Below are 24,226 nucleotides of genomic sequence, written 5' to 3' on the forward strand. Positions count from 1 at the left end.
AATTGCTGCTACTCACCTGAATGTTGGAATTTTATTGAGAAGTGTGTCCAACACCGTGACATCTCCTTTAAGCGGTGCATGATTTGATTCTAGTTCTTGTCGTATTGCTGACATGCTCATATTGAACAGTCTTTGAATTTCCGTATTGCCCCGGACACCATTTCGTTCTGCACAGCGAGAGAGAGAAAATGGGGGAGAAAGAAGAATGGTGCTTGAGTATCTCTTGCAAGTTAATTGAGCGCAGCTGATGGATGGACGAGACTCACCTGGCCACAGCAACACAAGACTCTGATAGAGTGCCAATTCAGTTTCTGTGAGTTTAAGTTCCGCAATACTTTTTGCAGTCTCAAAGATAAATGCAACTAATTTCATCTCAAATGAATCAGAGGTATAGAAGGCCTCCTGTGGCAACATGACATCACCATATAGAACAGCATTTTGCGAGAGATCCATCAGTCGTGACATCCTTACGATGGCCAATTCGAATGAGCCCGTCTTCAGCAGGAGAATCTGCAAGGGAGAATTTCACGAAAAAACAAGGAACGACAGCGCGAACCAAAAGAAAAAAGACAATGGAGAAAAGATCACTCTTTTTGGCTTCATGTGATTTTGCCCATTTGGCAAAAGGCAAAAACATTTTTTTATATATACTTTACATTCTACTAAATCAAAGCATGAGGATGAAATTTTGAAACACAAGAAAAAAAAGAGAAACATTTAACAAGGAAAAAGTGAATCATGAGAGGATGTGCAAAATAAAAATTTAAGGAAGGGACATTTGCTAATGAGATGACTTGATTTGATGAGATGACAAATAACAAAGTAAGTTGAATGAGATAGAAAGATTGTCATTACCTGATCATCTTGACTTAACCTCATAAATCCAGGTATGAGTTTGGCGAATTCGATGATATTTTGAATCATTGCTGTCAACTTCTCCGCACAATCCAGCCACAAGTCCTCCTGACCCAAATTCTTATAGTACAATATCCGAGACATATCCTGAGGGGGTGAAAACGGAGAGAGATTCAAAAAATCTGATAAGTGTGCATGAAAGCGAGAAACTTCTTGTTTTGCAGAGAAAATCCAAAATATTTCATGTGTTATATTATTTGCTCTGCTGCCACGGACAACTTTTGATATAATGGGCAATAAAAGTGGTTATGAAAATAAATTCTCCTACATTATCACTAACGCCCCGCTAGACGTCCGTATTTATAGCTTCGCAATGTATGGTTTAATTGTAAATTGCATGAACTTTAATTTATATAATTTGACAGAGTGCTTTGTCATGTCGCACACAAATCTGTAGGCTGTTTGTTTGTGTGTGTTTGAGTTCAGCAAAGAGAATAGCGACAATAGTTTACATCTTTAACATACCTGCGGTTTCCTAAACATATCATGAACTACTTCTAACTTGAGATTTGTGTTTGCATGCGCCTCAGCGAGTGTCTTAATTAACACTTCATTGATGTCACCTTCGGCTGCAATAGAAAGGTCAAAAGTTTCAACATTAGCACGCACTGAAGTTATCAAAGGAAGAAAATTGAGTGTTTAATGTGGGTGGGAGGATGAAATTGCGAAAATTACCAGCAAAATGTTTTCAGTTATTACAATTTCCATTTAACACTTAATAACTAACGCACAGCAGTAAAATATGGGAAATCACACGCAGGTAAAAACTTAAATTACAATGAAATTATTTGGGTTTATAAAATATAATTATACATTATGTACATTTTGTATTTGTTATCGCATCATGCAAATAAGCGAATTATGTTGAGTAAACGCCAATTGAATGTTAAACCAGTAAATATTTGCCACAGAAAAAAAATACGCACGACAAAAAACTGTTTTCATCATTAAACAACAACAATATTTAATGGGGGAAAACGAACATATGAGACATATATTCGGAGAATGAAAATAAATTCCGGATGGAGGAGGAAAAGTGGTGGAAGAAAAAAAAGAAAAGAAAAGTACACATTAAAGACAAGGGGAGAGAAAAACTGTTGCAAGAAAAATCCTTTCGATGGAAGGATCAAATAGCATCTTCTTACCCCATCTCGTATGGGAATCACAAGAGCTATCGTCCTCGCCAAATGTTGTTATTTGAGTTATTTGGGCATTCTGATGTTGGTGGCTCTGGGAACCCGAACCAGGAGGATTTGAATCACCATGGCAGCACTCAGATCCTCGGCGAATATTGTTGCCTATAGAAAAATTCATCTTTCATCTTCAGCTGAAGAGTGGCGCGGGCAGACTAAAGTCCTCCCCACAAATCACAATCAGACATGAACACTAATGCGTTCACAAATTAAAATCATATCTCATCTTTTCCATCTCTTTTTCATCATCATCTTCATCTACTCTAGTAAGGCATTCTCTTTTATCATTCTCTGCGGTCCATAATTTTTCTCTTAGCGTCTCTCTTGAGAAACGAAAAACAACGGAACTTTTCTATCTCTAGGCATTCCAATTAAAAAAAAAGTCATTCTACGATAATTTCTACGGGTGAGAATTAAAGAAAATCAGGGAGGAACAACACCGTCGATGACAATAAAACCATATCAAATGAAGACACAGAGACTTTTTTACCCTACAAAACTCAAAATAACTTCCCGTGAGAAACTTCCTCAGCACATGGAAATGAAATGAAAATGAATTCAACCCTTAGCAACCCCTAAAAAAATATATTGCAAAGGAAATTGCAAGAGGAAGGTAACATAGATGTACTTCAAATCAACAACTGCAATATCATTCACAATTTCCCACCCTGACAGTAGAAAAACGAAAGAATAATAATAGCAAGAAACAACAGATAATAGTTACGAGCCTCTTGCAAAAGTTGGCACGAAAAGAAGATATATAACAGCGAAGGAAGTGAACAAAATAGAATGACAAAAAAAGAAAATATCTTCCAATTTTTCTAAATAAATTCAAATCTTCTGCCATCGCAAAATGCATTCAAAGAGAATTTCTCTCTGACAAGGAATAAATGCAAAAAGAAGTTTGAAAAATATTGATTCGAAAATCACCTGCTGACGCTCCTTGAACTTGAACGAGATTTGGGTTAACCATCTGACTATTTGGTGAGTGCAAGAAAGTCGTGGAATCGACAAAATTGCCAACTAAATTGTCAACACTTTGGAGTGACTCTTGCTTTATGGTGACAATTGTACTTGAATTGTTTGTACCATTTCCGGTGGTGGTTTGATTGTCCGCCGTGGCACCCGCCTGCGCCACCGCTGTCGGCGTCGGTGGCGAAGAGGAGGATTGCTGAGGGCCAGAACTGCTGGCTGCAGCACAAGAGACATATACGGGATTAATCCATTAGTGTGGGGCTCAACTCTCAATACACATCGGACAGACAATAAACACGCGGCAACCCCCAAAATTCACGATGATGATGATGGCATGGGCAACATACATAGATCCATCATCAGCCACTCACCCACGCAAGATGAGCAGCTCCAAAACTGAGCGGAAAAGCCCACACACCCTCGAGCCCGCATAAAATTGTGAGAGACAGCGCAAAGAGTTGCAAAAAAGCCCACAAAATCGATAAGACAGGCGGAAATTCACCTCTAAATGGAATAAGTGCTCCAAATTCCACAAAAATGACTCCCACAGACACTTTCACAAGAGCCTTTTCCGATTTATTTATGAAATGTAAATAGAAAATTGGGACAGAATTAGCACAAAACTATTTGTTCTTTTATACATATCGAAAGGGAAATCCCCAACAATATTGGCCTCCTTCCCAATCGGAAGTTCTTGGAATTGCTGCCGCCAATGGGTGTATTAAGAGGAAATAATCAATGAGGAGAAAATCTCCTTTTCCATGTTTATTTTTAGATACGCACCAAACTTGGCATAATTCTTCCCGGAATTTTTCCTACGTGAAAATCATCATCATCTTTTTTTCTTTCTTGATAAGGTTATTGCCATCGTGACTATAATTTGAGCAGCATGATGGAAGAGTGTGTGGCGCAAGAGAGTGTCACTAATTTTCCACCCTCTCCGCATCCACTCACTATCTGATTATCTTCTAATTAATTAAGTCACTCGCTCGTGAGCCTTATTTGGAGGATTTTCCCGGATCATTTTCGTCAAGAGTGTTATTTTTTTTTGCAACTCTGCGCAATTTTTTGCTCCACATACATTCGAGCCCTTTCCATCCCACCCAACATATTGCTTGTGTAGACGTAAAATCAATTTCACCTCCTCCCGCGTCGCTTCTCATTCCTCAACCCTCCGAAAGAAGAGAGATGAAGAGAGTGAGAGATTGTTACACAGGCCAATTAGTTAACCACAACCACGAAATTACATTTTAGAGAATACAGATTAACCACGAGACTCTCGTTATTTGCATGTAACAATTAAAGAATGATTCTTTTTTTATATATCTGCACAATAAACATGTGTGAGTGTATTTTTGGTGATGCTAAATTCTACCAAGTAATATTTATGCTGTTTTCTCCAAGAAACTTTGAGTGACAGTGTGAAAAGAACAACATAAAAATCACGATGATTGAGGGGTGGTTTTTATGATGTGGAGAAAGACAGATAGATAGAGAGAGAGAGAGAGTCTTTTATCAACATAGGTTACACAGAGGAAAATGTGGTGAGACTCTGGCGTGGAGGAAAGTTGTGGGAGAAAAGGCTGAACTTACTGTGTCCGCCAATGAAGTCCGGATCAATCATCGTACTTCGAGGCTCATATGTTGTTGTACTGTCCACATAATCGGCGGAAATGTCGTAACCCATTGTCTGCTGTGGCGTCACAGATGAGGAATAACCATAGGGACTAGTGTATCCCACCTCATTGAGGTACGTGTATCTATATTGGCCAATTCCGCGAGACCGCGAGGATTGGAAGAGAAGGAGAAACAGACACATCAGTACCACAGAAATTCAAAATTCCCCCAAAACAAGATTGCAATTCAGGGGTGTTTATCATACCCATGATGAAGTTGATCACTGCTTGATGGCGTTTGGGTGTCAAAGACAGAACTATCGGGTGCCGCATCGCTCTGGGCTCTCATTTGCGCCCGATGAAACCGCACCTCGTCCTCCACCTTCTCCCTCTGCTTCTTTGACATTCGTCCGAATTTTACAGCTGAAAGTGAGAAAGAAAAAAAGAACAGAAAATCAATGCCTGAAAGTTCTAAATGACAAATATTTATCCAAGACACTCGAGCATGGAGCATATGCTGCACGAGATACTATGTGTTATTCCTCCATACATAATAATCATGAAAATGCTGTTATTCTGTGATCTTTCCACTTATTTAATTGATATAATTGGGAATGCTTGATATGTTTGTCTTCCACAGCGGCTGTCAGAAGACATGGAAGGTGGAGAAATGACGGGCGAATCGTGAGAAAGTCGTGAAGAGAAGCTTCTTCATTTCTCCCAATCACGAAAGTTGGTGGTTTCATTTCATTGTGACCCAATCCATAAAAGAGGCGCGAAAGCGCGAGAACCTTGCAGATATTTCAATTGACACAAATTGCACACAGTTATCCATTCTTCCCTCGAGCCCATAAGTCACATTGGGAAGCCACTCTTCCCGCCTCTCTGGATCATCTTCTCACACTCTCAATATACCGCGTGTGCACACGGGATTGCCTCTAACAAGGCATCACACAGTTGGAAATCGTGTAACACACGAAAACGTTAATTTTATAACATTAACGTTATTACATGTAGCGCTTATTTAAAAGGCAGTGTGTCAAAAAACAGTTATTTATTATTGTACTCCTCACTTGTTCCTCTTTCTGCTGTTCTTCTTCAACCTTCTTCATCGCGGTATCACTTCTTTTTACACAACTTCTTCGTCTTCCCAGTCACCACACAGCATGAGGGATTCTCTCCACCTTTTGCGTGAAGTTGCGAATACGGACGCATTAATTTTGCGCATTTTGATGAGCTTTTCGTCTTCTTTTTCTTCTTCCGTCTCCGCATTAAGCAAATATTTGATTGAATTATTTCCTCAAAGGGAAGCCCAGCGCTCCTCTATAATTTTATCACTATAACAATTTAACCAGTAATCTGCTCTTTAAGCCCTCTTGCAATACCACAAGAAAACTAAGGCACAACAGCAAAAACAACACAAAAAAACATTGCCAAAAAAGCGTGGCGTGAGGAAAAGAAAAGAGCACCGACAAAAGGGCACAACAATAGCAATAATAAGTGAATAAAAAGAATACTGAATATTAAAATGAGAATGCCGAGCATTGTGTAATAATATGTTGCTTTATGATAAAACATAAACTGTTGGAGACTATCAAGATGCAGCGAAGAATGAAAAGGCAGAGAAGAATGCTCGAGTCAGAGAGAAATTGAGTTTGTCTTTTTTGGGATTCCTCAAAAGAAAATCATCTCTCGGGCATGTTCTTCTTTTCTCATCTCTTTCACTATCCTCCTCTTTCTCTTTCTCTCCCTCGCACTGCAAAGTGTGTATGAAAACCACTAAAGAAAGAAAAAAAAACACACGCAAGATCTTGCAAGACAGTAGAAATGCTTCAAAACATTCTTTAAATGTTGCGTGTGTGCAATTTACCTCTTCTAGCGGTTATATTTACAGTACTATTTCGCTTTTTTCTTCATCACTCGCGACCTCTTATTTTAACACACTTTGCCTTGCATCTTTTGCACCTTCTTCTTCACCACACCTGAGATTTTCACCAGCGACTATAGAAGATTGCAGCAAAAAGAGGGTTAAAGCCCACAAATCTCCCCATTTCGTCACTTTTAAGACGACAGTCTGCCATTGACTCGCGCAGGAGGAATTAATAATCTGAAAAACTTAAGCAAAAGGAAAAATACTTTCTGCATTTCTTTCCTGGCTAACGAGATATTTAATGGGGAATTGTCACTGAATAAAATGCAGAGTGATGGTATAAAAACGGTAAATAAATTAATTAAGATATCTCACAATCCTCACATTCTTCCACTGTCGTGTGATAAGAATTTTCTTTACTCCTCTTTTAATTAATTTCACCATCATTTCTCACCTTCCATATAAACTTTGTACATCATTTCCCACCACGATGGAAATTCAAATGGTTTACGACATGATTGTTTGCTGCATTTTCGCGACTAGACTTATCACATTGCAAATTAAATAATCTGCACTTCAATTCAATATTGATTCAATTACGCTCAGAATTTACGCGATCAATAGCATCGTCGCGAAGACGAATCCCAAATGAATTTTCTCCCAAGAACTTCCTCTACTAAATCACTATACAGACTCTAATAAATTTTACACCATCACCACCGTTGGATTGGACTTTAATTTCAATGGGAAATTTTCTCCTTCAACAGCTCTTTGACTCATGAAACATGCTTAATCATCTGCAAAGTCAGAGATCGACAAGTTGCCTTTTCCAAAGTCTCCTATAATTATGTCACTGCCATACAGTAAAAATATGCTTAAGGAAATTTTCACACGCAAAGCTGATAAATGAAAGACCATTGATTTGCCACTCGGTGGCGTAAAAAGTGTGATAAATTTCCAATCAATGGGAAAAGGATGTTGTAAAGTTAATAACAAATGTCTCTCAATATTTATCCTGCTCGCAAAATATCAAATAATAGTCTATCAAGTGGAAAGGAAATACACACTATTTTCACGTGTATCGATTTTCAGTTGCAACTCGAACATTCTCTCTATATAAACACCACCGAATGTTGCAGTGAATTGAAATAGAAAATAGCTGGAAGAGAGATACAAGAGTTACCCAGTATAAATTGTGACTCCTTCTCTCACACTCTTTGGCTCCAAATGGGAAAAACCCTTTGAATTGTGAATCTATCGACTCATTGTTAACACATTATATTGTATTATGATATTTTTTCTCCCTCTCCCTTCTCGTCTTCGCTTCTATATCCATTGCAAAACACTGGCTATTGAGCTGCAAATGCATCGCACAAGAGGTGGCAACAACAGCCAAGTGACTCTGGCGTAACACGTTTACACGAGAAAAAGACTCCATCAGATGAAAACAAAGAATATACGCCATGAATATGTTTCTGTGTTCTTTCAGCACCTTCTCAATTGCTGATTGATACTGAATTTTCATTTATCACTACTTGACAGACTCAAGTTGTTCACTTTTCCTCTGAAGAGATGTTCAGGACAGTTGTGACAAGGTGATATTGAATAAATTCACGATGAAATAAGATTTCGAGACAATATGTATTGTAAACTGGAAGTCTAAACATAGTCTTGCATATGTATTTGGCAATTTGTCAGTTAAATTTACTGTCACTGTGCGTTAGCAAATCTCCTCCTCGTGAGATTCCAGACGGCAATTATTTTTTCCCACTGCACAATTCAGGGGGAGAGAAACAATGTAACATGACTGCATAGAGACGCAAATAGACAAATTAGAGGTTCTTTTGCAACATTGCCACAATAAATTATATATGAAAATTTCCATAGAATCTCTGCCAATATTGTGAAATCGCTGGAAAAAAAAATAGAAACTCGCAGTGTTGAGGTTCTTGTGGCGCACATGTTCTTACAGCGCTTATAACCGCCTCTCAAGTGCGCCATGCACTTGCATTCTGTTGGTGAAGAAGTTCGAAGTGTGGGGATGCCCTTCGGCAACTAACTGCAAAATTGTGTATATAAATCGTTCCGGTGATTTGTTTCTCTTGATAAACACAAATTGATAGTTAACGATTGAGGAGCTTTTGCTTTGGGAGAGAGAGAGCAAAGGTATACATTCTTGGCTTGTCTTCTTCTTTTTTTCTTACTATTATTACCTCGCGCACTCCTCAGCCAATAAATCCCACGTTCGGTGATTCATCAATGCACCTCTGCATTTGCCCATTAGAGCACACCATACACGAACGAAGGGGAGACAGTTTTATGAAGAATTGTCTCCCTGATAATCTCTCGCACCTGAAACTTCTCCTGCCGCCATGGGAAGTAGATGGACAATGAAGTCGCGTGGGCGGTGCGGATAGGACAGCAGAGGCTCGATAAATTCTAACACGCCCCAGAATGAGATCGCAATGCTGAGATAGTGAGTTGCATTGAATAATTTGTAACTTATATTTCGCAAGGAAATCGATAATAATGCATTGATAGTGGATTTTTACTATTTTAACCCAGCCAGAGTGGGAAATTTCTCCTTGTTCACTTCCACCCAACCCAAAGAATTGTCTTCGCGAGGCACATTTTGCATGTGTTGTGTGAATGAATTGAAAAGCCATAAGTGAGGTGAACAGGAGGCAAATCAATAAATGGGGTTAGAGCACAAATAGCAATATGTAATAGTTTCGCAAAAAGAAGTGGAAGAAGTTGCATTGATATTCAATCAAGAGAGCGACAATGAACTCCACAAACGGCAAACGTCCTTAACTTTGTTACAATTCCCGCACAAGAAAATCGTGCAAAAGTCCAACGCTCACATGTTTGCTGTTGGTTGTTTGAAAAGAAAAGTGTTTCTTTTTCTTTTTCTACTATTTATGGCAAATCCAGGTCTGAGGAAGACACCGAAATAGTTGAACTAAATTAATAAATAAATTCAAGAAGGAAAAATAGCACTATCATCGACGCTCACCGCGAAAATGCGGCTTCATGTTGGACTTGTCATTGAAAATTAACATGTATATATATTTTTTAATTACGCCTTCAGTGCGATACGGACGCCAAGTGTGGCCCAATTGGTGGACTTCCGCACTGCAACCTACTTTTGGGGAGGAAGAAGAATGCGTTCGAGTTCCTATTTGGCAGCACACATTTTTGCGCAGGAAAGAAAACTCGTTCAGAAGTGCAGCTTTAAGTAAATCATGCTTCAATTATAGATTCAAAAGCTCGATTATCGAGCCTAAATACGAAGATTCTACGATAACACTTCCAGTCCAAAAAGGAAAGTAACAACACGTCAAGCCATTGTGCAATAGCCATAATGAAAATTCAATTTTCCAAAACATGTTGCCTGGCATACATTGTTATGTTACAACTTCATCAGTCTGCATATCACAAAACTAATAATTTCGGGCTTGCATTTGAATTTACGTGAATTTCCCACCAAATGCTTACCCATCCCACTGTTCACTCTCCTCAATTAAAAATTGATTTCTGCGAATTCGCACATAGTATTTTGTTATTCAACAATACAAAACTCCTGCATAATTGAAAATGCTTTTCAATTCTCCCGTTTTTGTGCGTCATTTGAGGAATTTTAATTTGAATTCTATTTGATATCCACCCTAACGTGTGGAGTTTATTTGAATTAAACGCAATCATCAATGTGAATTAATTAAACATGGATTAACACTAATGACTGTGAGATATTCAGTAATCCACAAATTATCCCATCGCAACATCCCGATTTCGTTGGCTCTGTTTTGCTGGGCTCAATGTTGATTTTTCAATGCGTGTTTGTGCGCCAGAAGGGATGGAGAACTCTTGTTGAGTGGCCCGAGTGTTGGTGAAACACTTTGTATAATTTAGAGAGAGACTAATTCAATTATTGCGCCTTTCCGAATGCTTTTGCGAAGAATTAGACAAAATCAGTTTGGGTGTTTTGGGCAGAGTGAGAGCACTCTCAGGTTCAATGATCTTCGAGTTATTCACCCTTTCGGATATTGATTGAAAAGCTCATGTGAATAAATTTAGAATGACACGTCATCCTCAAGTGAGGCCCAAAAAACATCTCTATTATGGTATCACGCCCGGAAAAAGTGTAGCAATATTTGGAAACGGAGGCCACTCACACCCGTTGGCCAACCTCAAGAATTTCAGTATTGATATTGTCAGTGCTAAAATCCGTGCTGGAATGCTAAAGAATTGAATTTTCTCTCTCTTTCTCTGATGGTCAGAATTATATTTCGGGAAATTTTGCACACGGATGGCAAAGTGTGATTAAGAAATCGCACTTGGGATTCTCACTCCTCTGTACTCTCTTTCCTTTCTTTTTGTATCATTTTATCAAAGAGTCACGATTCCTGCTTTCACCCACATAATCAGCTCTTTGAATAAATTTTGAGTGGTTGGTGAAGAAGGTGAGATAGCACATGGTTGAATATTTAGCGATAAGGAGAGGAATAAGAACACACGCCATGACAAAGTCTTCGGGGGGATAATCTCCTTGAATATTAATCACTTTTGGTGTCTCTAATCTCTTGAGCTTTTCTCCTTTCTCAACTTTCTTCATCAAAATGATCCTCTCCCCATATCCTCACATGAGCACACACAAACATACTCTCATCATATGCAGAAGGGCTGAAAGGCAGCTGAAGTTTTGGTGTTTGTTTGTAGCGCCTTTGCGACGAATATGAGGCACAAAAGAGATTAAGGAATAAATAATAGAGTTGCGAAGGGGCAAGAAGTTCTCCCATGGTGTATGACGGAAGAAAAGCGCCACAGAGGCGCGTAGTAAAACCCATACAAGTATAGCCAGCGAAAAATTGCGCCTCTCCTCGAAAGAAACGCGCCGGCACAAGTTGATGAGAGGAAGTGAGATAGATCGATTTCTGGGCGCGATTGTGAGATGTGGGACTCCACGTGTCCAAAACGCTTTTATTCCATTCCTTCCCATTTCTGTGCTCCACTCCAGTCATTCACCTCAATTTTCGATACCAACACACACAGCCAAGCCCTCTCGCGCTTGGCTCGCGCCTTTTTTTCGCCAAGCGCGTCTCTTATCACACGCAATATACGCGGAGAGTGAGAGTCACTCATCAGCATGCTCTTTCTGCCTCCTCTCGAGAGGTCTGAGGATAATATTGGCAATAACATACTACTCACCATCACGACTCATTCCCAATTTGAGGCACTTTTGCAGTCGACAATACTGACATCGATTCCTATTGACACGATCCACTACACATTGCTTATTCCGTGGGCACTGATAATTCACCACAGAACTCTGAGACCGCCTGAAGAAGCCCTTGCAGCCCTCGCATGTGATCACACCATAATGCACGCCCGATGATTTGTCTCCGCACACTTTGCATGGGATTATCTCAATTTGAGCTGAAAGAAGACAAGACAAAATCGCAATTAGACATCACAAAGTCATGTTAGATCATCTTAGACGAACGAGAGAGAGTGAGAGACACATTTCATCTCTCAACAAAAGCTGTGGATCAAAGAGATATAATAAGAATGTGCGGCAAAAATCTCACACTGCAAAGTGAATTTATCGTCATTTTTCAGACAGGTAGAAGGAATATAAAATAGCTCATGCATTAATAAACTCATATTTCGTCTCTGTCTCTTCCTGCGACAGAAAATGTTTTGAATATTCAAAATAATTCATAAAAGTGAGGTGAAGACACTGAAATTGCATGAAAAATTCATTTGAAAATATATATATCCAATTGGCTGTTGAATAAGCTAACTAAATTTTTCAAAAAACCTCCACGAAGAGCCATTTACCCTACATTTTATTATGTCACAAAATATATATTGCCCACCAGAGAATTTCATTATTCAATTATTTATTTTAATTCAATAACACAGAATCAATTTTAATTGGTAAATTGCCTTTTATTGCACCAAATATGAGAGAGTCATACTGTTTTCTACGTCACACGGAATCCCAAAGTGTATGAAGCTCTCTTTTTTCCTTCTTCTTGAGATTGAAGAGTTCAGAAATGCGGAAGTTTTGCTAAAGGAGAGAAAGAACATACACAAAAAAAAAGTGTGAAAGAAGAAAGGCAGAGAATATCAAATTTAGCTCCTTTTGCCGAGACACCAGTGTTGGAATAAATAATGTAAATTTGACTTGGAATTCTACGCTAAAGTGTTTATATATAAAACAAGAGAGCAAAACTTCTCTCAACACGAAGTCATTCACCTGACCTGCGAGTGGACCATAGTTTCGAGGATGATATTTGCTCATGTGAACAACATATAAATAGACCTTTCGCAACTCAGGTTGTCTAATCTCTCAATCACGGAAGAAAGTGAATTTCACCTGTTTGCCAAATTGATAAGAGTACAAAGAATTTTGATGTTATCAGCAAACGAGGAAGTTAGTTTGAGAGCTCTTATCGATGGTGATTTGAAAAATTATCACCCGACAATTACTCGTTATAGAGACTCAACAGTAAACCATGCAAAACACCTTGATTTATGGTGATGAATCGCTTAATAAATCTACGCAGATATTTCTCTCGTGTCCCATTAAAATAAAATGTAATAATTTTTCTCATTCACCACAAAATTCTGAATTAAATCATATTTTCACGACATTATATAGTGAAAATTGTGTGTGTGTGCGGTTCATTTCATTTGGTCAATTTTGGGCACAGCAGAGCGTTGTTTTTTTTCGGGTCACGCTGATATGATAGAAAAGCTCTCGCGCAACCGGAGAGCTTTCAATATAAATCACAAAAAGGGACAAAGCACCCGCCAGAGTGGCTGAAAGTCCTATTTTTCACCCTCCGGCCGCGCCATGTGTCCGGGCCGGACGGAAAAGACGACACCGAGAGTGAGATTGATATCAAAAATTTAATAGCAACGCAAATTTCTGTTGCAATAGGTCAGGTATGAGGCGTGATTGTCTGTGTGCGAACTTTCCGCTGCGGTCTCTGTGGCCACTTCAGTGTCGAGAGGCCGAGAGTGTGGGATTATTTGTGGCCGAAAAAAAGCGGTCTCAAGTGTGTCTCTTCCCCATCATCCAATTACACTTTGTCTAACATCCAGTGTGCCGAAGGAGTCACTCTATAATCCCTCCGCCACGCCAATCAATCACGCTGAAAATCAGCGATCAATGTAATAACCGAGGGGTGTGTGGCGGCAGGAAAAAAAAAGTCCACATCACCCCGCGCTCAATCAATTTAGCCATTATATGCCTCTCTCACACTGCCAGTGTGCAGCGCAATTTGTTAATTTTTCATGAAAGTCGCACGCCTACATTCAATTATACTTATTTCGCGAAATAAATCATTTTCAACTGGACTTTTTATATTATTATATCTCATACATATTTCGCCTCCATGCAGATGCACAAAAAGTACAAATCAATTCTCTCTATACCTCTCACACCATCTCATATCCTGCGTGTTTTTTTTCATAGTTTCTCTCTCTTTCTCTCTGTTTAAATGAAAAATACACACAGAACATGAATATTTTTTGGCATTATGCCAGTTATTTTTGCCCATTTCACTGTCGCACCGCTTTAAAAGCACACACACACATCAGAGATTCTCAAAAAGCGAGAAAAGTTCTCAAAAGAAATGAGTGAAAAATACTTCATGAGCCGATTTAGACACGTTGAATGATTCTTCCCTCAAAAAAAATCTACACTGTTTGCATTTTCATAAAAGCTCAACTCAACAGTTCTCAAATTGTTCACTTCGTGGATGTATTTTTCTATTAATTAAAAGCTCTCGCGGAAGAGTTCTTCACAACCACAACATGGTAAGCAATTAAGGATTTTAATGATATGTACGCTCTGCTCATGAAGTAATTCTAAGCATTCACGCTAAAAAACACCCACTAAAAATGCGTAACTACAGCTGAGATATGAGAAAATTGTCACAAATTCCAATTAAGTTTCCACTCTTGTAAAATACACACACACGAAAAAACGCCCTGGGAAATTTCTTAATAATGCACTTCAAGAAGTGGTTCAAAAAAAAATTCTAAATTTGCATTTTAATTGACTTCTCAGTGGCACGGAAAAAAGCACTGAGAGTAACAGAAAAATGAGCAAAAAAATTAGCCATGGTGACTGATGTCATCGCAAAAAATGAAGAAATGCAAGACATAAATTATTTTGTTCATTTTGCCGAGCAAAAAAAAACGAGCAAAAAGGCACGTTTGAAGAAAACATAGTCATTTGGATGCCAGTGAACTTGAGCATTCTCCACCCCCTCACTGGCCCACCCTCGCCTCTTTCGTCCCCCCTGAGCTTCACTCTTTACTTGCTGATTGTTTCTTGTGGCGCGCATTCGCCAGAGTGTGAATGAAAATCGACACAAAATCACGTCTTGAATTGCTTCTTTTGACACACACGCCCCATCATGGCTCTTAGTCTCTCTCAGTAGCTCTTCACACAACTCTTTGGGGGATATACGGCATTCCTCACGAAATTGCAGTGTCGCCGACAAAAAGAGTCACCCGGCATTCATTCTGCCAAACCCCCGTGCCCAAGAATGGTAAATAACCATATGGTAAATAAATCAAAAATCCCAAGGAGAGTGAGAACAAGTCTTTTTGTCCACCATCTCATCAATGAATGAGGAAAAGCCCCCAGCACACAAATTCCTACGGCATTGTTCTGGCAATATATACGCGATGTGGAAAAAAGTGTGTATATGAGAACACAAATCGATTTTAGAGCGTCAACAGAGTGAGAACGAAAACTACCATTGAGTCAATGAACTCTCCTCCCGATTGAGTCATTAGATTCTCTGTTTTTTTTCGGGTGGTGAAAAAGTATTTATTAGTAAAGAAAAAAAAATATTTCGTTGAAACCGAAGCGACGCGCGCGCTTTTCAGCGCGTCCAAACGAAGGAATTCCGAGAATGTGCCATATACAAACTTTTCACAGTTGCTGTGATAACAGCCACTCATTCATCATCAATTTAAAACAACGAGCTATTGGAAAAATTCACATAAATTCACATACAACCCGGAGAAATTCAATTAAATCCACTCCGAGGCCACTAAGTGGCTCAATTTCAAGCCACTTCAGAACAAACAAGATTTTCCATTCTCTCACCCAAAGCCGCGCGCATCAGTGTGTGATTGCATGCGATATGGATTGTGAGTCAGTGAGATGGGAATAAAGACAAATATACGCAGAATTTGACGCGGGCGAAGAGAAAAAAAAACGCTTGACCCACTTTTGCATTTCAGAAACACCGCATATCTGACAATGTTCTCAAATCATTTATCAGAGGAAGTCTTATCATCCCACCTCACGAGATTAGGAAGGCAGCAATAAGATGCTGAATTTGGGTGAAATATCGTTCACAGAGACGCCAATTTTATGTCTAGACAACATGAAGTCCGTCGCAAATCACCAGACTTAAGCCCAGTCTTGTGGCTAAGCTACAATCTCTACCTCTGATGGAGTTGGGAACCTTCTTCTCGGGCTCCACTCCGGCCGCATTGTTGGCACTTCCCGGCGTGGCAATGTTCATGGCGGCGGCCGCATGCAGGTTGCTGCAGTTCTGGATCAGTGGCGGCGGCGTCGTGCTGTCCGCCGTGTCCTGATGTCCTGGAAAGGTCGACGACGCGGCCGCGGCGTGCTGGCACGGCGACGTGGACGTCGATATGGCACTTAGTGAAGAGGAGGCAGCCGCGCGCCCATTGCGCGTGATGGTCGTGTCCAGAGGCAGTCGCAAGGACTCCTTGATGGCTGGCGGCTGCGGGGGCCTCATGGGGCGACAGGAGGCCGTCGGCGGCGCGTAGGCGGCGCGATGGTGAATGGGGAACTGCTGGTGCCGCTGAATGTTGGTCTGATGCGGTGGACCGCGCATCTGGCTGAGCTCGTCGAGGAAGAGGCGCGGATCGAGGCCCATCGGCGCCTCCTTGCCCACCTCGCCCATTGGCGGTGGCGGCGGCGCCGCCTGATGGGCCGCCATGTCCATCTTCCCGCACGCCGGCACCACGTTGTTGTTATTCGCGGCAGCACGCGCGCCCCCATATTTTCCATACCAATTCTGACTGAGAAAGTCGCTAAAGTCGTTTTCCATCTTCTCCAGCGTCTCTTAGGTGGGATACAGTGGCCGTATACGCTGGATATTCATCGTTGGCGGTTATGTTTGCACCACCCACCGCCTCACTCACGATTTTTCACAATCTCCCAGCGGATGGCACTTGCTTACTTTGGGGATTTAGCCGCGCTCCCGATGGTCTATCACTGAAATTTGGCAATCAACACGGGAATTTTCACGTACCAACCGAAATACCCTCTCACACTCTCAAGCCTCACAAGCCCATCCCGCCCCACAGAGGATTACCACAGTGAATGGATTGCGCCCAGATACCACATGCTCATCACAGCGAAAGCCATCGACTCTAGAGGTACACTTTTCAATTTATCGTGTGTCTTAGGTCAAGATACGGAAAAGGCCTGATTCGGTGGATTTTTTTTTGGTCATTCGCTTCGCCACCGACCACAGAAAGTGCATAGGAGGCGAAAAACGGCCCGATAAAAGACACAACACGTCCAATTGCATTAAATTTTCGGGGTGGAGGACAATCGCGCACCTCTTTGAAATGCAACTCGCCAAATTGACGATGTCAGTGTGTGTGTTTGGTGTCGACAAATTTGCACCCACCCGGGCGAAAATTCACTTGCAAATTCGGCAGAAAGATTGCCTATCACTGCACATTGTGGGGAATATAATTTGAGACTGCGACTCTTTCCCAAGAGTTCATACTTAAAAATAAACCCTGGGCCGCGGAATTTCTCTCCACCCTTTCGCGGAAAGAGATCGGTCAGAAGTGAGAAAAACAAACGAGATAGCAAAAAAAAACACCAGAGGTTTAGTCACCTCGAGCTGTGTGAGCTTTCGATGACGCGGAAAGCTCTCTGGAGGAACGCTCTCTCGCTCTCACTCCTCTCTCTCTCTCAAATTACACCCAATATTTCGCCACTAGTTGAGGAGTCAATGAAATTGTGCCGAAAGGCAAATGATCGGAGAGTGTAAAAATTCTTCCTCATACTCTTCTCTCCACACTTTTTTTCGGCCCCAGGAACAATTGAGTGTGTGGAGGCAAAAAAAAATCAAGTGTGAGTGTTTATAGAGTACGACGTGAGTACTCTCGATGTTATTGAACCGCGGCTCGCGACGTCACCATGCGATGATTTGCCGGCTTTTTCTCTCACACTCACACCCTGGGCATCATCATTTTCATGTACAAAATGGAGTGAATGACATTTTGTATATTTTTCATCACCACTCGCCCATTTTCACACAGCATTTTATATTAAACAATGTACACCCAGAGAGGTGTAATCCTCGCGAGACACTGCCGAGATAAAAGCGCCTGAGATAATGATTGAACTGGCAAAAAAGGGGAGACACACTGTGTGTTGTGTTGGACAGATTGCTAAATCCCCTCTATTTGGGAAAATCTCACCCAAAAACCGGTGATAGATACTCCCCGGCAGAAAGCCTGCCCAGACAAGCTAAACTAGACACAGCAGACGTGAAATTGTGTAATTCACAATATATAATGCACACACTGGCAACAATGTGAATTGATAAGAAAATAGCCACTAAATTGAATATTATCAATTAACCATTGTTATGCAGGTTATTAATAGAAATTTTTCCCTGGACTTCAATATAATTCCCTCGCTGTGCGAGACCAGCGTTGTTTATCAATTGGCATTAGGGCCATTTTCTCCACAAACAGCAAACACACAAAAACTAATAAGACACAGAGTGAACTAGGAAAATACTACGTCGCGGAAATATAGAGCGGATAATTTAGGTGTCACACAACCAACCGACTAAACCACAATAAACAGCCAATTCACAATTGAAACAATTCATATATATTGTGCACTATCTATTTGAAAATGGGAATAACACCACGTCCCATCGTCAATACGAGGAAAATAGCGCCAAATGCGTGTCTGTCTCTATGATAAAATGTGGCAAAGAATTTCCCAATGAAGCCCATTTGAGGTTGTTACTGCTGAGAATGGAAATTCTATACTGGAAATTGTCTCTCTCTCTGCACATCTGCCTGTGTTAGATACCGAAAAGTGATCGAAGCTTTCTCGGTGCGGAAAAGCTTTTAGTTGGGAAGAGAGAGGAGGTCAATGACACCTTCACTCTCATGGGCTCTGGAATAATTTCGCAATATTCACAAACTGATAAAAAAAGCGCTCCTTTATGTTAATTCAATTCCCAGAGCGAACAATTGATAAAGTGTCAAACTTTGACGGGGACAGAGAATTTCAGAGAGGGAGAGAAGAATATTAAGAAGAACCATCCAGAGATGAGTTATTTAGCAGGAAAAAAAAAACGATGAGACAGAGGAATCACTGATAAACATCACTTAACAATTTACATGGATATTGATAGCATATAGGAAATTGAATGCAAAACATGAAACTCGAAACCCAGAGCATCGCTCAAAATTAACTCTGCACAAGAAATGGTATATCGATCAGATGGCTCACAATCCAGTTGGAACTGCCTCGAGATTTCCAAAAGTCAATAAACTGGGTGGAAAATTTCGCGAAATTTCCCAAACGACATCGATCTTGCAACCAGTGCAAGAACGAGGCGGAACATTTTGGGGAGAATAATTTCACTTTCTGTGGCGAATGGCTTTGGAGAACTTCAATATACTATGTGAGGTGGCAATTAATTGAAAAATTAATCGCAGGGCATCGAAAGCCCAGCTCTTTGGCGCGCAATTCACCCACTGTGGTAGTAGAGAGGAGGCAAATATCCCCACAACTCTTCGCCTTGTGCCCGCAGATTTCGGAGGAGAGAAGCGAGCTTTATGTGTGAATTTTATGTGTGATTAATGGCATCGCGGTGTGCAATATAAGAGATGAAGTTGGTTATAGTTAAAAAGTACATAACATAATTTCACTTAGTTCACATTCTCCGATTATAGTATTTTATGTGTTGTGTTCTGTATGGATGTATCACGATATTATGTATGGAGAAACGTCACACACTTTTGTATATCAGTCCCAATAAGCGGAGTCAATGAACTCTTTTGACTGTAAAGAAAAATTATTTACGTCTGTGTTTTATATATGTTATTTTTTTCGGCCGAATTTTTTTCGCCTCAACTCTTGTCTTCTTATTTCTCAGTGAGTGGATGTTTTACACATGAACACAATTTTAATTTTCACACATCTCTCGGCTTCTTTTTGCTCCTCACATTTCTCTACATGCTCTTTTCCTCGTTTACAGGCGCGCGGGCCTCGAGCCACTATATTACACAGGGAATTATATATATATATTTTATTCCGCTGCCCTGTCACAGACACTCCAAAAATGCGGCCCTTCTTGCACGTCAATTAAAAAGTGCAGGACACGAGGCAATGAAAAAAATGTACACCACTTCCAGGAGGTTCTCTTCTGCCACTCTTGATCACCGGCAAAAGTCTCTCTCTCTCTTTTTTCCGTTTTAGCTGCACATGAACGGGGAAAAAATCCACTGGCAGATTTTTTAATTTTAATTTTAATTAAAATTCTGGTCACTTTTCTCACACGGAATCCCTTTTAGACAATCACACAATTTTCCAACCACTTCAATCACTCCTTTTTTGTGCTCTTCGGCACAGTGTAGAAAAATCCTCCTTTTCTCTTTTGCAATTACAATTCATAAGGCCTCACGATGCAGTTTTTTTTCTTCGCAAGAAAAAGTTCACTTGGTACAAAAATAAAGGTAGTTTTTCCTCCTTTTGCACGAAGGAAACTTCACAATTTTTTTTCTACTCCTCTTTTCTCCCTCATTCAAGACCCACCGAAGACACCGAACTTTTTCACACCGCGAGAGACTTGAGAGAATTAAAATAATTTTTTCTTAAACACTCTCGTCAAAGTACAAAAAAATGTACATCTCGCTTTCGCCTATCGATGTCCCGCTCCCACACACACACACATACACGCACGCACTTTGGGGATTTCGGCCTCAGGCAACACAACTCCGGAGGAACTCCCGAGAACTTTCACCCCCATCGAATTGTGTGTGTCTCTCTGGCGACTCTCCGCCGATCTGTGCGTGACACTTGTTTCACGTGGATTTGCGCGATTAGCAGTATTATCGGACAAAGAATCTCAGAGATATTGGACAAACTTGACAAAACCACAAGAAGAACACACACTGGGATTTCAGCAACCCCCCTTTTTTCTCAGAACACAGCACTGGGAAAAGCTCGAAGTTTGAGGAGTTTGGAAGGACAGGGTGAAAAAAAACAGCGACAGAGAGAAGAACTTTCCCCGCACCGCACAAACTTTTTTGGCGACTTTCATCGACGACTGTGGAACTAGGAAGCGACCCAACACCACGGCACCCGTGAAGCCTGACGTAAGATCGCACTCGCCGCCCAACACAGACTCAGGCGCACCACCACATCCGCCACTGCTGCCCATATGACACGCCGCGGACGCGACACGGCGCCTGTGTGTGTGCGCTTGGAGCCACAATGTTGGGCCTCATGGGCGCATGTGCCCCATTCTCGAGTGCGGCTGCAGGGCGACAGGGACGCACACAGTGCTCCCATCTGGCATCTCTGTCTGGTCTGGGTGCGGTGGCAGCGGAGCCTCGGGTCGCCGCGGAAGAGCGTGAGCTGATCTGAAGAGCCCGGACGCATTTGGCAGGCTGACAAGTGTCAAGCCATCGAGAGTCAGCTGTTGTTTCGAGCGATTTCAATTGACTTCTGGCAGGGATGAAGGCACGAAGGGACACGAGCCCAGCGAGCGACCGCGCTACGTCGTCATATGGCCCACACAATTGGGGGCGGGAGTGCGGGAGACGCCGCTGATCCCGTTCATTGAACGCACCGTGTGGGTGAATGACTAGAGTGACAAGAGGGGAGGTGTGCTCCCCACCTTTCTCCTACCCGAAATCCGACGCATCCCGTGCGATCCCCGCCGCTGGGGATCCCCACACGCGCGCGTCAGCCTGACAGTCGCGGGCGAGCGGGGGTGGAAACCACCCCATGGGGCATTCCCACACCGCCCCCATCATAGAGGGGGTGGGTGTGCGACGAGAGAAAAGTGCACACACTTATGCAAATCTTGACGTAGTGCTTTGGGAATGTCACAAGTGTGAAGCGAAAAAAAGAGTCACACATATGGTCACATGTATTATCTTTATTTCACCATACAGTGCCATTTCATCGGTCATTGCCCCCACTTTGGGATGGCACACACCACTAGTGGGAGCGGGATGGCGCATTCACACATTCTCGCGCGCACACAATTCTTTTTTCTTTCCTCTAAAATACCGAAGAAAACACACAGCAAAGGCTCCCAAGCATACCCAGAGAGACAGAGAATCATTCACAACCACACGCGGCCGCAGAACAGATGAGAGAGGAATATACAAATTTCAATCTGACTGATGGGAGGAAAGTCTATATCCCGCGTGAGCGCAGCGAGTGAGACGACGATAGGAGATTCTTATCAGAAATAAACATTCTCAATTTCTTCTGATAAAGCAGACGTTCATATACCGGCAGCCAAACAATGGAAACCCCTTTTCCCACTCCTCACTCCATCACACGAGGATGCGCCACAGCCAGTGGAGCGATCAATTGATGGAGCTTAAAGTCTTGAGCCAATCGATACAGTATGCAAACACACCTCTGGGAGAAGTTTAAAGCCACCCATCTTAGGAAAAGATAGTGCAAGTTGTGAAGCATCTTATGCACTGTATTTTTTAAACAAAACCATAAAAATGGTAATAGTGCGAAGAGATAAATAAAAAAGAAGGGAGTCACACGAATCGAAAGAGACACTCTTCCACTTCACCCCCGCCCACTGAGGACTCTCCTCTAAAGATTGCCGACGACGGGGCGTCATGGAAATTCTCTCTCCCTGTCGATGTGGAAAAAGCTCCCAACTTTGAGAGCTTTCGCCACACTCTCTCTCTCTCTCGCTCTCGACGTTCCTAAGAGAACCTTAAATGCACATTGTGTGATAAATTTTCAATGCGATAAATTGCGACGTCACGAAGTCGCTGAAGGGAGAGAATACGAAGTGGAATATACACCGCACACTTGGAGAGCATATTATGGAATTCAGCCCCTCTCTTGTGCCCCGAAAAAAAAAGTTATGTGCTTTGCATCCGTGATATATACATAAAATTTGAGAGTGCAATTGAGCGAACTACGGCGACAAGATTGCGAATTACACTTTAAATCTTATCAGATGCAATTCACTTGATTAACTCCACGACAATTTTTTCTCTTGTCACTCTTGCACAACACACGAAGGAGGAGAAGAATTGGTGTGGAGGGAAAGTCATTCTGGGTGAGAGGAGATAAAAAGAACACAGCCAGCAAATCGGGAGCGCGCGTGAACACGGGGTTAATCATCTTGGCATCCAAAGTACATGGCGATGGGGCTTTAGATTTTTGTATAGGACTTCTTGGGGATCATGGGACAATGGCTATGATTGGTGATTGTGGGGATTTGGTCTCCCTTTTAAATTCAAATAAATCGAACGTGAAGAAAATGGCTAAAGTTTTCTGAGAAAATGCCCTCTTTTTCCACCCCAAAAGACATTTACACCAAATACTTTTTGAGGCAGGAATGGAAAGCAGGGAGATTTCCTGGAAAGCCATTGCAAACATAAGGCCAAAGCTTAGGCAATATCACAAATCGAGGGGTGAATAGGAAATGTGACCAGTAAAAAACATGGCAAATAATTGTGAATGAAGATAAATTCACTTTGAGAATTGCATAAAAACTCTCATTTGATGAAAATATCCTGAAATAATTACTCAGAGTGTTACGATAATGACCTGAAATCCTCTTATTTTAAGTTCACTCCATCTAATTGCCCTTTGGCAAAGCTGCTTTTTCTCTTGATACTCCCGATTTGTTTACTTGGCATTGTTGAATAAAGAAAAGTTGTTCTGCGCGAGAGAAGAGGTATTAAGAAGGAAGAGTTCACGAGCCCCCAACAAACCCACCCCCCCCGTGAAAAGTTCATTCAATTAAGAGGCCGTATTGAGGGTGGTGTGAATGGCCTTTGAGAAATCTCCCATTTTTTTTTATTATTCTGTTTAGTCCACTGAAGAAAATTTATGTTGTAATAGGGTTAATCACCCCTTAAAGTCACCACCACCACCCGCGCAATTATCCCCCGTCAATGACTGCGTAAGTCAACAAATACGCTGTTTAATTGTTGCCGCATTGAGTGGAAAAAAAAGTCACTCTGTATATAGCTTTTCTCTTCCTTTGACGTTCTTTGCAAAGATTTTTTTCGAAGGCGTTCCCCTCACTTCATCTCCATATTCTCGCCTGCTCAATGGACAATCTCACGTTTTTGTTGATTTATTTATTGCTTGTTGCCAACGAGTCTCAATTTAACACGCGGATCATAAAGTTGAATCAACTTAATATGAAATGAACCCGGAAAGTCCATTCTATTATTCACACACGAGTTCATTTCTTTTTCTCCGTCTCGCTCTCACTCGGCCGGCGTCTAGAGAGCGGCAAAAGAATCCATCCATCCCCCCAATCATCCTCCGACCCCACTATTCCACACACAACACCGCCACCGGGGCTGGTCGTCTAGGA

General features: G+C 41.4%; 1 protein-coding gene across 4 annotated transcripts in view; it reads right to left on the reverse strand.

Moving 5' to 3' along the window:
- LOC132257293 (probable nuclear hormone receptor HR3) overlaps positions 1-24,226 on the reverse strand; it is a 59,065-nt gene that overhangs the window by 3,311 nt on the left and 31,528 nt on the right. Inside the window, exons 2-10 of one of the 4 annotated variants that reach the window (XM_059754145.1) lie at positions 11,778-12,005; positions 4,966-5,122; positions 4,677-4,843; positions 3,039-3,299; positions 2,061-2,213; positions 1,381-1,484; positions 856-1,002; positions 267-510; positions 17-167 (exon numbers count right to left, since the gene is read on the reverse strand). In XM_059754145.1, the coding sequence (XP_059610128.1) occupies positions 17-167; positions 267-510; positions 856-1,002; positions 1,381-1,484; positions 2,061-2,213; positions 3,039-3,299; positions 4,677-4,843; positions 4,966-5,122; positions 11,778-12,005 (1,612 nt within the window). The remainder of the gene's footprint in view (positions 1-16; positions 168-266; positions 511-855; positions 1,003-1,380; positions 1,485-2,060; positions 2,214-3,038; positions 3,300-4,676; positions 4,844-4,965; positions 5,123-11,777; positions 12,006-24,226) is intronic. The other 3 variants (XM_059754147.1, XM_059754146.1, XM_059754148.1) reach the window with 3 other exon arrangements.

This window comes from Phlebotomus argentipes, unplaced genomic scaffold (genome assembly GCF_947086385.1).
Source record: "Phlebotomus argentipes unplaced genomic scaffold, Phlebotomus argentipes genome assembly contig_42, whole genome shotgun sequence".
Classification (NCBI taxonomy): Eukaryota; Metazoa; Arthropoda; class Insecta; order Diptera; family Psychodidae; genus Phlebotomus; species Phlebotomus argentipes.